This window comes from Oncorhynchus mykiss, chromosome 12 (assembly GCF_057628025.1).
Source record: "Oncorhynchus mykiss isolate SJ-2025 chromosome 12, ASM5762802v1, whole genome shotgun sequence".
NCBI lineage: Eukaryota > Metazoa > Chordata > Actinopteri > Salmoniformes > Salmonidae > Oncorhynchus > Oncorhynchus mykiss.
This window is the reverse complement of record NC_143033.1, coordinates 37,735,470-37,756,269: the sequence shown is the minus strand read 5'-3', so window position 1 is coordinate 37,756,269 and position 20,800 is coordinate 37,735,470. Positions and strand designations below refer to the sequence as shown.

General features: G+C 43.4%; 1 protein-coding gene across 8 annotated transcripts; it reads left to right on the top strand.

Annotated features, from left to right (window-relative positions):
- Positions 1 to 608: 608 nt before the first annotated feature.
- LOC110537534 (mitochondrial fission factor homolog B) lies at positions 609 to 20,409 on the top strand. 8 transcript variants are annotated; one of them, XM_021623642.3, is made up of 8 exons: positions 654 to 1,023; positions 1,837 to 2,055; positions 3,787 to 3,926; positions 7,517 to 7,608; positions 8,421 to 8,606; positions 10,528 to 10,602; positions 10,751 to 10,823; positions 18,920 to 20,409. In XM_021623642.3, exons 2-8 carry the CDS (start codon positions 1,845 to 1,847, stop codon positions 19,049 to 19,051), a joined length of 909 nt encoding a protein of 302 aa, XP_021479317.1. In that variant the 5' UTR covers positions 654 to 1,023; positions 1,837 to 1,844; the 3' UTR covers positions 19,052 to 20,409. The 8 variants fall into 8 exon arrangements, with proteins under 8 accessions (XP_090048531.1, XP_021479317.1, XP_090048529.1 ...); XM_021623643.3 differs by having other exon boundaries at positions 671 to 1,023; positions 1,840 to 2,055; XM_090192403.1 differs by lacking the exon at positions 10,528 to 10,602 and having other exon boundaries at positions 662 to 1,023; positions 1,840 to 2,055.
- Positions 20,410 to 20,800: the final 391 nt, after the last annotated feature.

The following is a 20,800-nucleotide window of genomic DNA, read 5'->3' as shown; positions in this document are numbered from 1 at the left end:
TGAGACAAGGCTGAGTATAGCCCACAAAGATCTCTCCCACGGCACGAAACCAAGGGGGCGCCAACCCTAATTGCTCTTGTAAGTTGTTCTGGATAAGAGCGTCTGCTAAATTACTAAAATGTCAATGTAAAATGTAGTAGGCCTAGGCTAATACAGAGTGATACGAATGTGTGCTTCAGTAAGGTTGGCTTCTTAGCATTCGTTGCCATGGTTATCAAATGTACCACAGAAATGGAACTTAAATCACAGAGAATAGATGTTGTGGTGGCAACTGCAGAGAAGTACTTGGGTTAAGGTGTTGAATTAAAAAGCCCCGTCCTCCCAGACCATCGGCTCAGTTATAGCCAAAGTAGTGAAATGAGGTGGTGTTTTCTTATTTTATGAAATAGTGGTATATATATATGTGTTGGGTTGGTTGGTGGTGCAATTTGTTTTTTTTGAATCAAATATGTTGGGTTGGTGGTGCAATATGTTTTTTTTTTGTATCACAAAATGTAAAGCTAAAAATCTGTCGTTCTGCCTCTGAACAAGGCAGTTAACCCACTGTTCCTAGGCCATCATTGTAAATAATAATTTGTTCTTAAACTGACTTGCCTAGTTAAATGTAGGTTAAATAAATAAAAAATAAAAATAATAAAAATGATGGACCACACACTCCCGCACAGTAGGTGGCGGCATGCACGAAAATTTTGCAAACGCAATGATACCAAAGAAGGACGTTGGTAGGGTAGCCAGCTAATGTCAACTTTATAAAGTTTAGCTACATAGCTTGCTAGTTCCCTACGCGTTTATCTAAATATCTATAGTTTTTATTGATAAACTGTCTAGCCACGTTGTTAAAGATAATGTCAAATTGCTGCTGACAACTTCGTGATAGTTGACCAACTTATTTGGCTATCAGCTTTACTCCAGCTAACTTTAGCCTCTAGCTAGGTCGTTTGCATTCTAACTGACAAGCTAGCTAGCAAAGCTACTCGCTAATTTAGCTGGCCAAAGATCTCTGCCCTGCAAGTTACTCCTCAGGTCTGTCATCTTTCTTGCTAGATATATCTTACATGTATTTTATTTTACTGTAGAAAGTGTGATGACGACAGGGCAATGTTCAAAGTATGATGACGAAAAAAACGATGAATAACGTTAGCCAGCTAAGCGTGCCATGACAAAGTAAATGGTAGGCTATTATCTCAATCAGGGGAGGGTGGAGAACAATCAACACCTTTTTTTTGTGTGTGAATTTCAAAAACAAATATTCTGATTTATATCTACACAAAAATCTGCAATTCCCAAAATAGTGTGGATTGTTCTCTGTACTCTACCCTGATTCAGAACCATTTTCATTGTCATGGCATTCTTGGTTCCATAGAGCAGTTTAAGACAAACTGCACAGACAACCGGTATAGTAAGTTTACATTTAATTTTATTAAGTATTCTGTCTTGTAAGGAAAATGTACATGATTTGCAGGCATTACTTTAAGGCGGTATATACCAATTCATTGTGTATTACAGCCTGATTAATCAGACAACTAGCCACCTAGGAACACTGTTCTCACATTAATTGAATTGAGTTGCCTGCCATCTGCAATGATTTGACAGGCCCCTAGCCAATTAAACTCAAAGATTTACGATGGAGTTGAGCAGACTGGATTTATGCACCCAAAGAATAACACAGGATAGTTCCAGCTAATCCACACTGCATGAAAATGAACCTACTAACATTTGACTAATCCTGTTGCCTAATCAGCTAACTACATCCAAGTATAGTTTTACAGGGGTAGTATAGGCTTGTCAAAGATGCACTGACTTCAGAAGTTGTAACACATTTTGATCTTAAAACAGCAGCTGCCATGGCCTCTTCGGAGTTTCGGGGTGACGTTTCCCAGGTGCGCAGCGGCCGTGACACCATCTTCTCTGAGGCCATCAACCAGAAGATGCGTGTCCCCGACCGGCTGAGAGTGGGGCCAGGCATGGGACAGAGATGGGAAGAGGAGAGGCAGGAGTGTGCTGACTGTCCCGCTTCTTACAGCATGCACATCCCAGACAGGCTGTCTCTCACAGGTGGGGACATGGCTGGTCTGGAGATGGGCCTATTGATAGACAAAACAGGAGGCATTTATATGGCTTAAGTTCAAATCAAAATAAAATGTTATTTGTCACGTGCCGAATACAGCAGGTGTAGACCTTAAAGTTAAATGCTTACTTACAAGCCCTTAATTAGGGATAGGCGGGATGCAAATGTCTCAACTGGCCAATTGCCAGGGAAAATGCAGAGCGCCAGATTCAAATAAAATACTATAAAATTCAAACTTTCATTAAATCACACATATAAGATACTCAATTAAAGCTACACTCGTTGTGAATCCAGCCAACATGTCAGATTTTAAAAATGCTTTTCGGCGAAAGCATAAGAAGCTATTATCTGATAGCCTGCACCATCTGCACCAGCAGTAAACAAAGGAGTTAGCATATTTCAACCCTGCAGGCGCTACACAAAACGCTGAAATAAAATATAAAACATGCATTACCTTTGACGAGCTTCTTTTGTTGGCACTCCTATATGTCCCATAAACATCACAATTGGTCCTTTTGTTCGATTAATTCCGTCCATATATATCCAAAATGTCCATTTATAAAGCGCGTTTGATCCAGAAAAAAACAGCTTACAAAAAACGCAACATCACTACAAAATATTTCAAAAGTTGCCTATAAACTTTGCCAATATATTTCAAACTACTTTTGTAATACAACTTTAGGTATTTTTTAACGTTAATAATCGATAAAATTGTAGACGGGGCAATCTGTGTTCAATACAGGAACGAAAACAAACCAGCGCCACTTTTCACATCTTGCACAACTCACAAAAGTGTACCCAGTTCCAAGTTGGCCTACTTCTTCATTGCACAAAGGAATAACCTCAACCAAATTCCAAAGACTGGTGACATCCAGTGGAAGCGGTAGGAACTGAAAACAGGTTCCTATGAAATATCCCTTGGCAATAAGTCAGGGAACAGGCAAAAAAATACAAACAAAAAATCTGAACAGTTAGTCCTCTGGGTTTTGCCTGGTACATAAGTTCTGTTACACTCAGACATGATTCAAACAGTTTTGGAAACTTCAGAGTGTTTTCTATCCAAATCTATGAATAATGGCAATGCAAATTGTTTGGGTAGCCATTTGATTAGCTGTTCAGGAGTCTTATGGCTTGTTAAGAAGCCTTTTGGACATGGAGCTCCGGTACCACTTGCCGTGCGGTAGCAGAGAGAACTGTCTATGACTAGGGTGGCTGGAGTCTTTTACAATTTTTAGGGTCTTCCTCTGACACTGCCTGGTATAGAGTTCCTGGATGGCAGGAAGCTTGGCCCCAGTGATGATCTGGGCTGTACGCACTACCCTCTGTCGTGCGGTCGGAGGCTGAGCGGTTGCCATACCAGGCATTGATGCAACCATGCTCTCGATGGTGCAGCTGTATAACTTTGAGGCTCTGAGGACCCATGCCAAATCTTTTGTCTCCTGAGGGCGAATAGGATTTGTTGTGCCCTCTTCACGACTGTCTTGGTGTGTTTGGACCGTGATAGTTTATTGGTGATGTGCACACCAAGGAACTTGAAGTAGAGTTGCGATAGAACGAAGACGGGTCAGAAGAAAAACTCCTTTAGCAACTTAACAATGCTGGTCCAAAATGCTCTGTTTTCTTTTTTTCTTCAGGATTTGAGTCAGAGCAATAATGGGATCTGTGTGTGAGTCCTTATCATGTCTCAGTGTTCTTATATCTTTGTGACTTACTAATAGATGCCCCGGACATGAGCCCCCATCCACTGTTCACGTCATCCAAGCAAGGCTCAGCCCTCCCGCTGGGGCCTGCATGGGAGGCACAGCAGCACAGTGCCTGGAACAAAGAAAGAGACCCCTACATGAGGGAACCAGTGCAGGTATGTGAGAGTGGAGACTGGACCTTTTCTTTGGGAATGAGTTGTCTGACAATAATTGGATAAGTGTAGTGTCACTGATACATTTAGTGTCAAGCCATTGCTCTGTGTGTCATTCTTTAAAGTGTTCAGAGTCGTGCTTGGGGATAGCATTTGAGGAGATGGAGTTAGCAAAAGATTCAATATGCAGGTACCACCTGGATTGAAACATTCCCAGCAGCTTCCATCTGGCCCTACCCTCACCATCGAACTCAGGGATGGCCAACTTTGGTGGGGGTGGGGGCCACCAAAAAGATCTGGGCTCAACACGGGGGGCCGCAGTGGCTTGCGGTTCTGCATACCTATATCTATACCTAAACATTGTCAGCCGGCACTAGCCTTTTGGTGGGCCTAAGCAAAATTCAAAGTTTTAGTTAATTTCATGCAATTGTACACATTTTGCCATCGGGTGGAGAGAAATGTTTGCCTGAGAATGACTAACAAAATCAAGGGAGCCCCCGGTTGGTATTTCGACCATGATTACTACAAGTTTAGCTGGCCTCAAGATCAATTTACAATATATAAATGTTTGCTGACATGGGCTAATTGAGTGACTGACATAACAAGAGAAACTGCTGATGCACAACCACATTTCTAAATTGCACCTTGTGTATTCTGTTCTTTTACCTGACGGAGTCCCTCCTCCCCCAAAAGAGATTTGCAGGGATGCAAACTAGTCACCTTTTTGGCGAAATACGCCGTTTTGAATCCAAAATAGGTGACCTACGTGATTCGTGTAGAATCGTGCAACTGGAATTTGGAAAGTTTGAGGTGAGGGAGAAAATGTGGTGGAACAAGTATTGTTAGCATTGTTAAGCATCTTGCTACAGTAGCTGGATATAATTCTCCGTTAGCTAGCCAGAGATATGTTGAGCAACATTAGCCAACATAACTGATCAAATAATTGAGTTTATGGAGTGAAAATTAGCTGGCTAATAACGTCAGACAGCTAACGTTAGTAACCTAACCATTCGCTATAGTATTAACTGGTATACAACTGCTTGTCGTTCCTCAAGTTATAACGCGTTAGTCGCTTACTGGACCCTGGCAATCTGTGTGAAATGTTAACAAGTTAACGAACTGTTTTCAAATTACATTAGTCACATGCGCCGAATACAACAGCAACCAGTGAAATGCTTACTTACGAGCTCCTAACTGACAAAGCAGTTAAAAAAAGGATAATAATAAGAAATAAAAGTAACAAGTAATTAAGGCGCAGCAGTAAAATAACAATAGCGAGACTAAATACAGGGGGGTACCGGTACAGAGTCAATGTGTGGGGTCACCGGTTAGTTATGGTAATATGTAGATGTAGGTAGAGTTATTAAAGTGACTGTGCATGGATAACAACAGAGTGGCAGCCGTGTAAAAACAAAAGAGGGGGGGCACAATGCAAATAGTCTAGGTTGATTAGATGTTCAGAAGTCTTATGGCTTCGGGTAGAAGCTGTTTAGAAGCCTCTTGGACCTAGACTTGTAGCTCTGGTACCCGCTTGCCGTGCGGTAGCAGAGAAAACCGACTATGACTAGGGTAGCTGGAGCCTTGACAATTTTTAGGGCCTTCCTCTGACACCGCCTGGTATAGAGGTCCTGGATGGCAGGAAGCTTGGCCCTGTTGGGGCGGTATGCAAATTGGAGTGGGTCTAGGGTTAATGGTGTTGATGTGAGACATGAGCAGCCTTTCAAAGCACTTCATGGCTACAGACGTGAGTGCTACGTGGTTGTTTAGGCAGGTTACCTTAGTGTTCTTGGGCACAGGCACTATGGTGGTTTTCTTAAAACATGTTGGTATTACAGACTCGGACAGGGAGAGGTTGAAAATGTCAGTGAAGACACTTGCCAGTTGGTCAGCGTGTGCTCGCAGTACACGTCCTGGTAATCCGTCTGGCCCTGCGGCCTTGTGAATGTTGATCAGTTTTAACACTCTTACTCACATTGGGGCCGGAGAGCGTGATCAGTCTTTCGGAACAGCTGGTGCTCTCATGTATGTTTCAGTGTTATTTGCCTTGAAGCAAGCATAGAAGTAGTTTAGCTAATCTGTTAGGCTCGTGTCACTGGGCAGCTCTTGGCTGTGCTTCCCTTTGTAGATTGTAATGGTTTGCAAGCCCTGCCACATCCAACGAGCGTCAGAGCCGGTGTAGTACGATTCAATCTTAGTCCTGTATTGATGCTTTGCCTGTTTGATGGTAAGTCGGAGTGCATCGCAGGATTTCTTATAAGCTTCCGGGTTAGAGTCCTGCTCCTTGAAAGCGGCAGCTCTAGCCTTTAGCTCAGTGTGGATGTTGCCTGTAATCCATGGCTTCTGGTTGGGGTATGTACGTACGGTCACTTTGGGGACGATGTCATCGATGCACTTATTGATGAAGCCAATGACCGATGTGGTGTACCCCTCAATACCATTGGAGGAATCCCGGATCATATTCCAGTCTGTGCTAGAAAAACAGTCCTGTAGCTTAGCATCTGCTTCATCTGACCACTTTTTTATTGATCTAGTCACTGGTGCTTCCCACATTCATGTTTGATTGTAAGCAGGAATCAGGAGGATAGAATTATGGTCAGATTTGCCAAATGGAGGGTGAGGGAGAGCTTTGTATGCGCCTCTGTACGTGGAGTAAAAGTGATCGAGTTATTTTTTTTTTGGTTGCACATTTAACATACTGAAAGAAAGTTGGTAAAACTGATTTAAGTTTCCCTGCATTAAAGTCCCCGGCTACTAGGAGTGCTGCCTCTGGGTGAGCATTTTCTTGTTTGCTTTATGGCGGAATACAGCTCATTCAATGCTGTCTTAGTGCCAGCCTCTGACTGTGGTGGTATGTAAATAGCTACGAAAAATACAGATACATTCTCTAGGCAGGTAGTGTGGTCTACAGTTTATCATGAGATACTCTACCTCAGGCGAGCAATAGCTCGAGACTTCCTTAGATATCGTGCACCAGCTGTTATTTACAAAAATACATAGTCTGCCGCCCCTTGTCTTACCAGACGCCGCTGTTCTATCCTGCCGGTGCAGCGTATAACCAGCCAGCTGTATGTTGATAGTGGCGTTGTTCAGTCACGTCAATAAAGCATAAGATATTACAGTTTTGAATGTCCCGTTGGTAGTTTAATCTTCTGTGTGGGTCATCTTTTTTATTGTCCAAAGATTGCACGTTTGCTAGCAGAAGGAAAGAAGTGGGGGTTTATTCGATCGCCTACGAATTCCCTCTACAGTATGTGGTTAATTTTCAGAATGAGAGAATTAGGTGAAACTGAGGCGTTGCTTGTTAAACAAGTGGATTCAGGGATTAAGTGTAGCTGGGCCTGGCTTAAGCTGGAAGCCACTATAGAGTTGAAAGGAACACCATTCACCCTCCCTCTTTTTCAATATAGTGGGATAAAAAGGGGTATGCCAGGTGTACTTTGCATGTTTCAGTGCAAATTGTGTCTCCTTTTTAGGCCCTCACCAGTTTGCATCCCTGGATTTGGAAATTGATCTGCAGGCCTACCAAAGGGGGCCACCAGTTATCCATCTCTTCCTTATTGAACTCATGTTACTCTTTCTCTCTTCTGTGACAGAGTCCACTGCGTAGGTCCTACAGTGACCAGGCTTTTGGCAGGAGCAACCCTGGCACCCCCACCTGCAAACAGGCACCGCACACCCCTATCTCGTAAGTACAAGACACATTGGATTAAACACTTCTTTAACTCCTTTTAAATGTCACCATAGAGATCCATCTCTTTCCTTGGACCAGACTGAGTGGCTTATTACATTTACATTTGTCATTTAGTAGAAGCTCTTATCCAGAGCGACTTACAGGAGCATTTAGGGTTAAGTGCCTTGCTCAAGGGCACATCGACAGATTTCTCAACCCGTTGGCTCGGGTATTCGAACCAGCGGTCTTCTGGTTACTGGCCCAACGCTCTTAGCTGCTAGGCTACCTGCCTCTCTGCATGCTCCTCTGCCCAGTGAGGCGGTTACATGTACAACGCTTCCTCAAAAGTGTAGAAAAAAAGCTACAAAAAAAACACATTACAAAAAGCTCCCAAAACACATGGTGCTGAATGTTTTCAGAACACTTCACTTTGAAGCATGATTTTTGTTGGTTTTCATCACCTTGTGGACGAGACAACTCGGCCATATGTAACCAAAGTAGCATAAATTACTTATCAAAATTCTTTCAACACCTGGAACATTTCAGAAAGACACAAAGGGGAAGTTGCATTGTTGGCTTGGGACACTACATTCTATTGACTTTGCGCTGCCTCAGGCCCCATGCAGCGTTGTCCTCCTATTCGTCACCTGTGTTTCCAGCAGAGGGAGACACATTGGTTTCTCTGATCTCTAGCCTCTCCTTACATGTAGGTTATATTGGAGGCAACGTGAAGTTGTGGCATTGTCACTATGCTTGGTAAGTGTTGTTCCCCTCTGTCTGTCCTGGTGACCCAACCCACCCCCACCCCTCACTTGTGCCTGTTGTAGTTGCGGCGGTGCAGGATGCCTCCCTCAGCGCTCCTCTACTGCTGCTGCAGACACCCTGCCCATGCCCCTGGGGCTCCCTGCCACCCTACCCAGCCTCCTGTCTCCACAGACCATGCTTCAGGCTGCCAAGGAACTGGGCCAGCAGGCCTCACAGTGCCTTCTGCAGACTGTCACTCAGAAATACAGGTTAGGGGTCCTACCTTCTCCGACCTGAGTGACCCCTGCCTACCCAAACCGAAATCTTAACAAATGGCACCTAACCTCCTTCCATTTCTTCCTTGCTTGGGCTTGCATTTATGTCCTTACACTACTAGTTCTAACTTTCTTGGCAAAGCTTTTGCCTCAAAGGATTCATTCTTGACTACAGGATCACTTCCTTTACTCACAACTTAGGTTGAAATCATACTATTTTTATTTGACCTTTTTTATTTTACTAGGCAAGTCAGTTAAGAACAAATTATTATTTACAATGACGGCCTAGGAACAGTGGGTTAACTGCTCTAACCACTAGGCTACCTGCCGCCTCAAGTATACCATGAAATGCTTGCTTATTAGCCCTTTCCAACGATGCAGAGTAAAAAACAACAAAATGAGGTAGATATGGATGTAAAGTGACGAGGAATCATGATATATAATAATGAGTAAAATGGTGTATGTATTTACAGTCCCAGTCAAAAGTTGACACCTACTCATTCAAGGGTTTTTCTTTAATTTTTATTTTCTACATTGTAGAATAATAGTGAAGACATCAAAACTATGAAATAATACATATGGAATCATGTAGTAACCAAAAAACTATAAAATGTATTTTTGATTGAACACTTATTTGGTTACTACATCATTCCATATGTGCTATTTCATAGTTTTGATGTCTTCACTATTCTACAATGTAGAAATAAAAAAATAAAAAACTGGAATGAGTAGGTGTCAACTTTTGACTGGTACTATATATAGTGTACAAAATATTGAGAACATCATCCTAATATTGAGTTGCCCCCCCAGTTTTGCCCTCAGAACAGCCTCAATTTGTCAGGACATGGACTCTACAAGGTGTCAAGCGTTCCACAGGGATACTGGCCCATGTTGACTCCAATGCTTCCCACAGCTGTCAAGTTGGCTGAATGTCCTTTGGTTGGTGGACCATTCTTGATACACACGGGAAACTGTTGAGTGTGAAAAACCCAGCAGCGTTGCAGTTCTTGACCCAAACCAGTGCACCTGGCACTTACTACCATACCTCGTTCAAGGGCACGCCAATATTTTGTCTTGCCCATTCACCCTCTGAATGACACACATACACAATCCGTCTCAAGGCTTAACAATCCTTAATTAACCTGTCTCCTCTCCTTCATCTACACTGATTGAAGTGGATTTAACAGGTGACATCAATATGGGATCATAGCTTTCACCTGGTCAATCTGTGTCATGGAAAGAGCACAGTCTATGACTAGGGTGGCTGGAGTCTTTGACAATTTTTTTTTTTCTTACCCCGCCTGATATTAGAGGTCCTGGAAGGCAAGGGAGCTCTGCCCCAGTGATGTACAGGGCCGCCCGTACCACCCTCTGTAGCGCTTTGCGGTCGAGGGAGGTGCATTTGCCATAGCAAGCGGTGATGCAGCCAGTCAAGGTGCTCTTGAGGGTCCAGCTGTAGCACTTATTGAGAATCCAAGGGCCCATGCCAAATCTTTTCAGCCACCTGAGGGGGAAGAGGCGCTGTCGTGCCCACTTCAATAATATGCGGGTCTGTGTGGACCATGTTAAGTCCTTAGTGATGAACTGTCCTGTCCCTCTGCACTCTAAACTCTGCATGCTGCTTCTCCCTGCTTTGCTCTTGCTTCGGGTAGAAGTTGGCAGTTGGCACACATCTTGGATCAGCCCATTGTACTCTAATCCTAACCTTAGCCTTTACAGGCAACAATGGAAAACTGATCTTAGATCAGCATCCATGGGACAACTTCATCTTACTACTGCTTTGTCTTTTTTTTTTTGTCTTTTGTTGCCCACTTCTGGTTGTTTTTCCTCATGCTGGATCCTTCCCTGTTGTTCTTCTATCTGCCTTGTGTTGAAAGCCCCTTTGCAGACTGTGGTCTCTCTCCCTGGTTTAAAGGTTCAGCTCTCCTGAACACCCAACTACTGCTGTGGTTGAGGAGCCCCCTGTATATGTCGAACCAGCCAGGAAAAGGTGACAAGTTCTGGCAAACCATTGGCATTTCCTGTTATTGGGCTTGTTTTGTGGTACCAACAACACTTTTCCGAAGCCTAAAGCATTGAAGTGTGAGTGTGTGTGCACATGCACCATTTACCTTTATCCCTGTTTGTGTGGTTGGCAGTGCCATGCGGGACTCCTGGATGAGCCCAGATGAGGGATGTGCAGCTGTGGAGTTCATCGTACTTAGGAGACAGGTAAGCAGGCTAATAACCCCTCTCGTGGGTGAAAAGAGACAATAATGAGCTACTTTCGCCTTCCATTGAACGTCTGAATGACACTGTCTGATTGACACCTGCATGTGAACTAGTCTACCTTATAGGATAATGCAAAATCAATATAATATAAATTGACGTGGAAAGTTAAGGGGAAGCTATAGAGACAGCTGTGATATAGGCCTAGGCTATATGAAGATGAAATTGACAACCATTTGAAAATAGAAGACATGCACTCAATCTGTCCATAGCCTATCAGCCATTGATACATTTTAGTGAAGCAAGTCGGTGGTTATGTTGACACTGGGCCTTCATTTTTATTTGATTAATTATTTTGTCTAAGAGTAGCCTATACTCTGGCGGATATTTCACTGTTTTTTTGTCTTTCGCGCATCTCGACAGACAACTTGCCTATCTCTTCCCCCTCTCTCTTAAACGAGTAGCATATAAACTCAGCAAAAAAAGAAACGTTCCTTTTTCAGGACCCTGTCTTTTAAAAGATAATTAGTAAAAATCCAAATAACTTCACAGATCTTCATTGTAAACACTGTTTCCCATGCTTGTTCAATAATGAACTATAAACAATTAATGAACATGCACCTGTGGAACAGTCGTTTAGACACTAACAGGTTACAGACAGTAGGTAATGAAGGTCACAGTTATGAAAAATTAGGACACTGAGGCCTTTTAGGCCTTTCCTTAGGCATGCTGCATGAGGACTGCAGATGTGGCCAGGGCAATACATTGCAGTGAGACGCCTGAGATAGGATGGACAGTTCATCGTCCTCGCAGTGGCAGACCACGTGTAACAACATCTGTACAGGATCAGTACATCTGAACATCACACCTGCGGGACAGGATGGCAACAACAACTGCCCGAGTTACACCAGGAACGCACAATCCTTCCAATAGGCTGAGAGACGCTGGACTGAGGGTTGTAGGCCTGCAACAACGTCGCCTATGGGCATAAACCCACCGTCGCTGGACCAGACAGGACTGGCAAAAAGTGCTCTTCATTGACTAGTCGCAGTTTTGTCTCACCGGGGGTGATGGTCAGATTCATACTTATCGTTGAAGGAATGAGCATTACACTGAGGCCTGTACTCTGGAGCAGGACCGATTTGGAGGTGGTGGGTCCGTCATGGTCTAGGGGCGATGTGTCACAGCATTATCAGACTGAGCTTGTTGTCATTGCAGGCAATCTCAACGCTGTGCGTTACAGGGAAGACATCCTCCTCCCTCATGAGCTACCCTTCCTGCAGGCTCATCCTGACATGACCTTCCAGCATGACAATACCACCAGCCATACTGCTCGTTCTGTGCGTGATTTCCTGCAAGACAGGAATGTCAGTGTTCTGCCATGGCTAGCGAAGAGCCCGGATCTCAATCCCATTGAGCATGTCTGGGACCTGTTGGATCGGAGGGTGAGGGCTAGGACCATTCCCCCCCAAAATGTCTGGGAACTTGCTGGGGCCTTGGTGGAAGAGTGGGGTAACATCTCACAGCAAGAACTGGCAAATGCAGCTGATGGCCACACCAGATACTGACTGTTACTTTTGATTTTGACTCCCCCTTTGTTCAGGGACACATTATTCCATTTCTGTTAGTCACAGTCTGTGGAATTTGTTCAGTTTGTCTCAGTTGTTTAATCTTATGTTCAGGCAAGTATTTACACATGTTTGCTGAAAATAAATGCAGTTATTAACAGTGAGAGGACTTGTTTTTTTCCTTTTTTTATATACAGTGGGGCAAAAAAGTATTTAGTCAGCCACCAATTGTGCAAGTTCTCCCACTTAAAAAGATGAGGCCTGTAATTTTCATCATAGGTACACTTCAACTATGACAGAGAAAATTAGCAAAAAAATACAGAAAATCACATTGTAGGATTTTTAATGAATTTATTTGCTAATTATGGTGGAAATTAAGTATTTGGTCAATAACAAAAGTTTATCTCAATACTTTGTTGGCAATGACAGAGGTCAAACATTTTCTGTAAGTCTTCACAAGGTTTTCACACACTGTTGCTGGTATTTTGGCCCATTCCTCCATGCAGATCTCCTCTAGAGCAGTGATGTTTTGGGGCTGTTGCTGGGCAACACAGACTTTCAACTCCCTCCAAAGATTTTCTATGGGGTTGAGATCTGGAGATTGGCTAGGCCACTCCAGGACCTTGAAATGCTTCTTACGAAGCCACTCCTTCGTTGCCCGGGCGGTGTGTTTGGGATCATTGTCATGCTGAAAGACCCAGCCACGTTTCATCTTCAATGCCCTTGCTGATGGAAGGAGGTTTTCACTCAAAATCTCACGATACATGGCCCCATTCATTCCTTTACACGGATCAGTTGTCCTGGTCCCTTTGCAGAAAAACAGCCCCAAAGCATGATGTTTCCACCCCCATGCTTCACAGTAGGTATGGTGTTCTTTGGATGCAACTCAGCATTCTTTGTCCTCCAAACACGACGAGTTGAGTTTTTAGCAAAAAGTTATGTTTTGGTTTCATCTGACAATAAGACATTCTCCCAATCTTCTTCTGGATCATCCAAATGCTCTCTAGCAAACTTCAGACGGGCCTGGACATGTACTGGCTTAAGCAGGGGGAAACGTCTGGCACTGCAGGATTTGAGACCCTGGCGGCATAGTGTGTTACTGATGGTAGGCTTTGTTACTTTGGTCCCATCTCTCTGCAGGTCATTCGTGTGGTTTTGGGATTTTTGCTCACCGTTCTTGTGATCATTTTGACCCCACGGGGTGAGATCTTGCGTGGAGCCCCAGATCGAGGGAGATTATCAGTGGTCTTGTATGCCTTCCATTTCCTAATAATTGCTCCCACAGTTGATTTCTTCAAACCAAGCTGCTTACCTATTGCAGATTCAGTCTTCCCAGCCTGGTGCAGGTCTACAATTTTGTTTCTGGTGTCCTTTGACAGCTCTTTGGTCTTGGCCATAGTGGAGTTTGGAGTGTGACTGTTTGAGGTTGTGGACAGGTGTCTTTTATACTGTTAAGTTCAAACAGGTGCCATTAATACAGGTAACGAGTGGAGGACAGAGGAGCCTCTTAGGTCTGTGAGAGACAGATATCTTGCTTGTTTGTAGGTGACCAAATACTTATTTTCCTCCATAATTTGCAAATAAATTCATTAAAAATCCTACAATGTGATTTTCTGGATTTCTTTTTCTCATTTTGTCTGTCATAATTAAAGTGTATCTTTTTTTTCTTATCTTTTTAAGTGGGAGAACTTGCACAATTGGTGGCTGACTAAATACTTTTTGCCCCACTGTATATATCTCTTTATCAGTCAATAGTTTGGACACCTACTCATTTTTACTATTTTATACATTGTAGAATAATGGTGAAGACATCAATTATATGGAATCATGTATTAACCCAAAAAATGTTAAACAAATCAAAATATATTCAGCCTCAAATTGCAGCACAAATAAATGCTTCAGAGTTCAAGTATCAGACACATCTCAACATCAACTGTTCAGAGGAGACTGCGTGACTCAGGCCTTCATGGTCAAATTGCTGCAAAGAAACCACAACTAAAGGACTCGCTTGGGCCAAGAACACGAGCAATGGACATTAGACCGGTGGAAATCTGTCCTTTTGGTCTGATGAGTCCAAATGCGAGATTTTGGGTTCTAACCGCCGTGTCTTTGTGAGATGCAGAGTAGGTGAACAGATGATCTCGTGTGGTTCCCACCGTGAAGCATGGAGGTGGTGGTGTGATGGTGCTTTGCTGGTGACACTGATTTATTTAGAATTCAAGGCACACTTAACCAGCATGGCTACCGCAGCATTCTGCAGTGATATGCCATCCCATCTGGTTTGCACTTAGTGGGACCATCATTTGTTTTTCAACAGCTGTTTGACCAAGAATGAGAGTGATGGAGTGCTGCATCAGATGACCTGGCCTCCAGTCACCTGACCTCAAGCCAATTGAGATGGTTTAGGATGAGTAGGACCGCAGAGTGAAGGAAAAGCAGCCAACAAGTGCTCAGCATATGTGGGAACTCCTTCAAGGCTGTTTGAAAAGCATTCCAGGTTAAGCTAGTTGAGAGAATGCAAAGGGTGGCTACTTTGAAGATTCTCAAATATAAAATATATTTTGATTTGTTTAGCACTTTTTTGCATAGTTTGTCTTCACTATTATTCTACAATGTAGGAAATAGTAAAAATAAAGAACAACCCTTGCATGAGTCCAAACTTTTGACGGGTACTGTTTGAGTTACAGTTCATATAAGGAAATTAGTCAATTGAAATAAATTCATTAGGCCCTGATCTGTGGCTTTCACATGACTGGGAATGCAGTTATGCATCTGTTGGTCAATGATGCCTTAAAAAAAAAAAAAGTAGGAGCTTGGATCAGATAACCACTCTGTATCTGGTGTGACCACCATTTGCTTCATGCAGCATGACACATCTCCTTTGCATAGAGTTGATCATGCTGTTGATTGTGGCCTGTGGAATGTTGTCCCAGTCCTCTTCAATGGCTGTGCTAAGTTTCTGGATTTTGGCAGGAACTGGAACATGTCCAGAGCATCCCAAACTTGCTCAATGGGTGACATGCCATGGAAGAACTGGGACATTTTAAGCTTCCAAGAAGTGTGTGCAGATACTTGCGACATGGGGCCATGCATTATGCTGAAACATGAGGTGATAGCGGGAGATTTAACGGCATGACAATGGCCCTCAGGATCTCGTCACGGTATCTATGTGCATTGAAATTGCCATCAATAAAATGCAATTGTAAGTTGACCATAACTTGTCTGCCCATACCATAACCCCACTGCCAACATGGGTCCATCTGGTCACAATGTAGACGTCAGCAAACCGCTTGTCCGCAAGACGCCATACATGTGGCCTGCGGTTGTGAGGCTGGTTGGACGTACTGCCAAATTCTCTAAAATGACGGGAGGCGGCTTATGGTAGAGAAATTGCCATTTTAATTCTCTGGCAAAAGCTCTGGTGGACATTCCTGCAGTCAGCATGCCAATTGCACCCTCCCTCAACTTGAGCCATCTGTGGCATTGAGTTCTTTGACAAAACTGAAAATGTTAGTGGCATTTTGTCCCCAGAACAAGGTGCACCTGTGTAATGATCATGCTGTTTAATCAGTTTATTGATATGCCACACCTGTCAGGGGGATGGATTATCTCGGCAAAAGAGAAATACTCACTAATAGGGATGTACACAAATTTGCACAAAATCTGAGATTAAGCTTTTTATGAGTATGGAACATTTCTGGGATCTTTTGCAGCTCATGAAACATAGGACCAACACTTTACATATTGTGTTGACATTTTTGTTCCGTGTAGTTTGAAACTTTTGAGCAATTTAAAAAGCATCGATCAATCCTCTTGCTTGCTGAATTGCAATAAAATAGGTCAGTGTTGGCAATGAACTGGCAGGGAAGTTTGAATGGCGAAAGTGACATGTAGCTCTGGTGTAATGTAATCACAAAGGCTAAATTAATACACTGCTCAAAAAAATTAAGGGAACACTAAAATAACACATCCTAGATTTGAATGAATGAAATATTATTTTTAAATACTTTTTTCTTTACATAGTTGAATGTGCTGACAACAAAATCACACAAAAATGATCAATGGAAATCAAATTTACCAACCCATGGAGGTCTGGATTTGGAGTCACACTCAAAATTAAAGTGGAAAACCACACTACAGGCTGATCCAACTTTGATGTAATGTCCTTATAACAAGTCAAAATGAGGCTCAGTAGTGTGTGGCCTCCACGTGCCTGTATGACCTCCCTACAACGCCTGGGCATGCTCCTGATGAGGTGGCGGCTGGTCTCCTGAGGGATCTCCTCCCAAACCTGGACTCAAGCATCAGCCAACTCCTGGACAGTCTGTGGTGCAACGTGGTGTTGGTGGATGGAGCGAGACATGATGTCCCAGATGTGCTCAATTGGATTCAGGTCTGGGGAACGGGCGGGCCAGTCCATAGCATCAATGCCTTCCTCTTGCAGGAACTGCTGACACACTCCAGCCACATGAGGTCTAGCATTGTCTTGCATTAGGAGGAGGCCAACCGCACCAGCATATGGTCTCACAAGGGGCCTGAGGATCTCATCTCGGTACCTAATGGCAGTCAGGCTACCTCTGGCGAGCACATGGAGGGCTGTGCGGCCCCCCAAAGAAATGCCACCCCATACCATGACTGACCCACCGCCAAACCGGTCATGCTGGAGGATGTTGCAGGCAGCAGAACGTTCTCCACGGCGTCTCCAGACTGTCACGTTTGTCACATGTGCTCAGTGTGAACCTGCTTTCATCTGTGAAGAGCACAGGGCGCCAGTGGCGAATTTGCCAATCTTGGTGTTCTCTGGCAAATGCCAAACGTCCTGCACGGTGTTGGGCTGTAAGCAGAACCCCCACCTGTGGACGTCGGGCCCTCATACCACCCTCATGGTGTCTGTTTCTGACCGTTTGAGCAGACACATGCACATTTGTGGCCTGCTGGAGGTAATTTTGCAGGGCTCTGGTAGTGCTCCTCCTTGCACAAAGGCGGAGGTAGCGGTCCTGTTGCTGGGTTGTTGCCCTCCTACGGCCTCCTCCACTTCTCCTGATGTACTGGCCTGTCTCCTGGTAGCGCCTCCATGCTCTGGACACTACGCTGACAGACACAGCAAACCTTCTTGCCACGGCTCGCATTGATGTGCCATCCTGGATGAGCTGCACTACCTGAGCCACTTGTGTGGGTTGTAGACTCCGTCTCATGCTACCACTAGAGTGAAAGCACAGCCAGCATTCAAAAGTGACCAAAACATCAGCCAGGAAGCATAGGAACTGAGAAGTGGTCTGGTCACCACCTGCAGAACCACTCCTTTATTGGGGGTGTCTTGCTAATTGCCTATAATTTCCACCTGTTGTCTATTCCATTTGCACAACAGCATGTGAAATTTATTGTCAATCAGTGTTGCTTCCTAAGTGGACAGTTTGATTTCACAGAAGTGTGATTGACTTGGAGTTACATTGTGTTGTTTAAGTGTTCCCTTTATTTTTTTGAGCAGTGTACAGTGCTGCACTGATGCATTGTAAAAAATAAAAACAGGCAGAAATGTATTTATTCATTCACACAACAAACTCAGACCTGTCAGTGGCAGGCTACCCTGTATTTTGTCGTATATAAAACATTCTGCCAATGTATCCAGTCATAAAATGTAGTAGGCTAGAAATGACATGAAATGTTTATACAGGCCTATATTAATTCTTAATTTAGGCCTGAATCTCTCGCGATAAACCAGTTTACTGTTAGTGCGGCCTTACACCGAACCCAAACCGGCTGCGTTCATGCGCCAGTTAGCTTGCACTTGTTAGCTAATTTGTCCTATTTAGCTAGCTTGCTGTTGCTAGCTCATTTGTCCTGGGATATAAACATTGAGTTGTTATTTTACCTGAAATGCACAAGCTCCTCTACTTCGCCAATTAATCCACACATTAAACGGCCAACCGAATCGTTTCTAGTCATCTCCTCCTTCCAGGCTTTTTCATCTTTGAACTTATATGGGGATTGGCATCTAAACTTTCATAGTATTACCACGACTACCGGCAAAACAGTTCATCTTTCAATCACCCATGTTGTTATAGCCAATAAGGAGATGGCACATGGGTTCCTGCTTCTATAAACTGATGAGGAGATGGGAGAGGCAGGACTTTCAACGTGATCTGCGACAGAAATAGAAGGGACTTCTATTTTAGCCCTTGGCATCGCAGACGCTCGCAATAATTGAATAACATGGATTTCTAAATGTATTTTGCGACGCTCGCACACGCGACGTGTCCGGTCTGGTCAGAATGTTATGCTTTTGTTCCATCAATGCCATTATGATAGTGTAGCCTGTGTTCAACCAGTAGATGGAGCCATAACTTCAATATTTTCTTCTGGCCATTGAGTCACTAATGTTATGGATACTTGTATGTTGCATTTCTGTAAATGTCCTTTCTTGAGTCTCAGAAACTGAGGCCATCTTTACACTACGACAAATGTTGTGTATAAACAAAAAATAAATCTGTCACTTACAGTATAACATATCAGCACCTTTCTCGTGTCCAGGTGGTGAAGATGAGTCGTCGTCTGGCGGGTCTGGAGAAGCAGAACGCTGAACGCAGACAGACTGAGCTGGTGCTCTTCTCCCTGCTCCTTTCTGCCTGCCTGCTCAACGGATGGCTCTGGATACGCAGATAACAGACACACGTCACTCAAATAGCCCACTCATCTGCTCTGCAACGCTACTTTGCTCAACTCTGCATTACACATCCACTCAGCTGGGTAGTTTGTCAGTGCACTTATTCTTACACACATGTTGGTGTTAGATGTTGAGCATGTATAGATCGCAATGGTCCATTTCCTTTCTTCCAAGGCCAGGGCCCAGATTCACTAAACACTTCTTACGCAAAAACTTTAGGTTCTTAAGAAGAAAAATACGTTCATAAGATAGTTTAAGTGCAATTCCTCAACAATATCTTCTTACAAATCTTCATTTCTTGGCAACTTATCTAGCTAGCAATGGCAATCATGTTATCATGATTACTGCTCTAAAACATGTTATTGGGTTTAAAATTATCAATACTGAAACTTTCAGATGAAGTTTGTGTGAATTAAACTGCTTTCATGAGCTTTTTCTCGCACTGCCAAGAGTTTAGCTAACTTGGAATTAAGAACCAAATTTCTTAAGGAGAAAGGGCAAGAAAATGTCCAATAACCTTTTGAGGAATAACAACTTTGCTTAACTTTCTTCAAGTCTATAGTTAAGTTCTAGTTAAGGTTTTGTGAATCTGGGCCCAGGAGAGGAAGCTATTTCGGCAACTGTTAAGGTAGGGCCTTAGGACTATGATGATAAAACGATGTTGAGCATTAGTGGTGTGCATAGGTCACAAATATGGACTAAGTTGATTGTCAAGATGGATGCTGGCATATTTCAACATTATCAGGGATTGATCCATTTCATGTTTGCCTAAAGGATTGGCCATCTCTGTGACTTGAACAGCTAGTGCTTACCACGGTTGGAGGTGGTGATAGGAAATGATAGTGTTACTGCGGAGGCTTCTATATTGTTGTCGTTGAGATGGATAATCAGATTTACGTCATAGGTCTGTCAAAACACAGCTTGTGTAAACTTAACATTTCAATCTATTTGTTAACCACTGGTGGTGGAATGCCATGAGTCAATTGGTAACTGGTCCAAAGTATCTAGTATACTATTATGGTATGATTTACTTGGAACATTTCAGACTTAGAGAAGCCTAAATTGTAATCCGTTTCAGACAGTACATGTGTAATAAGGTCCTTCTGTAAGGCCTCTATTTAATCAAGACTAAAGTGAGACATGTCTGCGTTTGAATGCCTGTGACATGAAGTGCTTTGAAGTTGGCTGCCTCAGTGGCTTTGATCTTTTCCAGACCAGTTTATAATATGAAATGATATGTTTCTCAGAAGTCAAATGACATTAACCATGAATGTAAATTGAACACTAATTTATTACATGGGGTTTCTTGTTCTTTTTTGAAGTTGTACTGGGTTTACAATAAATTCAATATAATGTTTGTTTTGTCCGTTGGGTCTTTCACCTGCTTGAACCTCGTCTGGGGCCGTATTCATTACGTCGATTCTGTTGCAAACGGAACAGAAGTGTTTTTTTCCATTGGAAAACTTCCGTTTGCTGTTAGGGTACGCAAGTTTACTCCAATGGTTTGACATTTGAGTCGTTATTTCTAACATCGATAGTGCCTACACTTTCTTGCGCCGTTTTGAACTTCTAACACAGTAGGGATAATAAGGGAGTGGTTTGACACGTAACTGCTCACACCGCTGAAACATCAGGGTGGTATTCATTATGCAGATTCTGATGCATGGGATTTGTCAGGTGTGGTTTCGTTGCATTCAATGGCAACAAGCTGCTTGTGGATTTGACAGCTCAAATGCCGTTCCACCAAG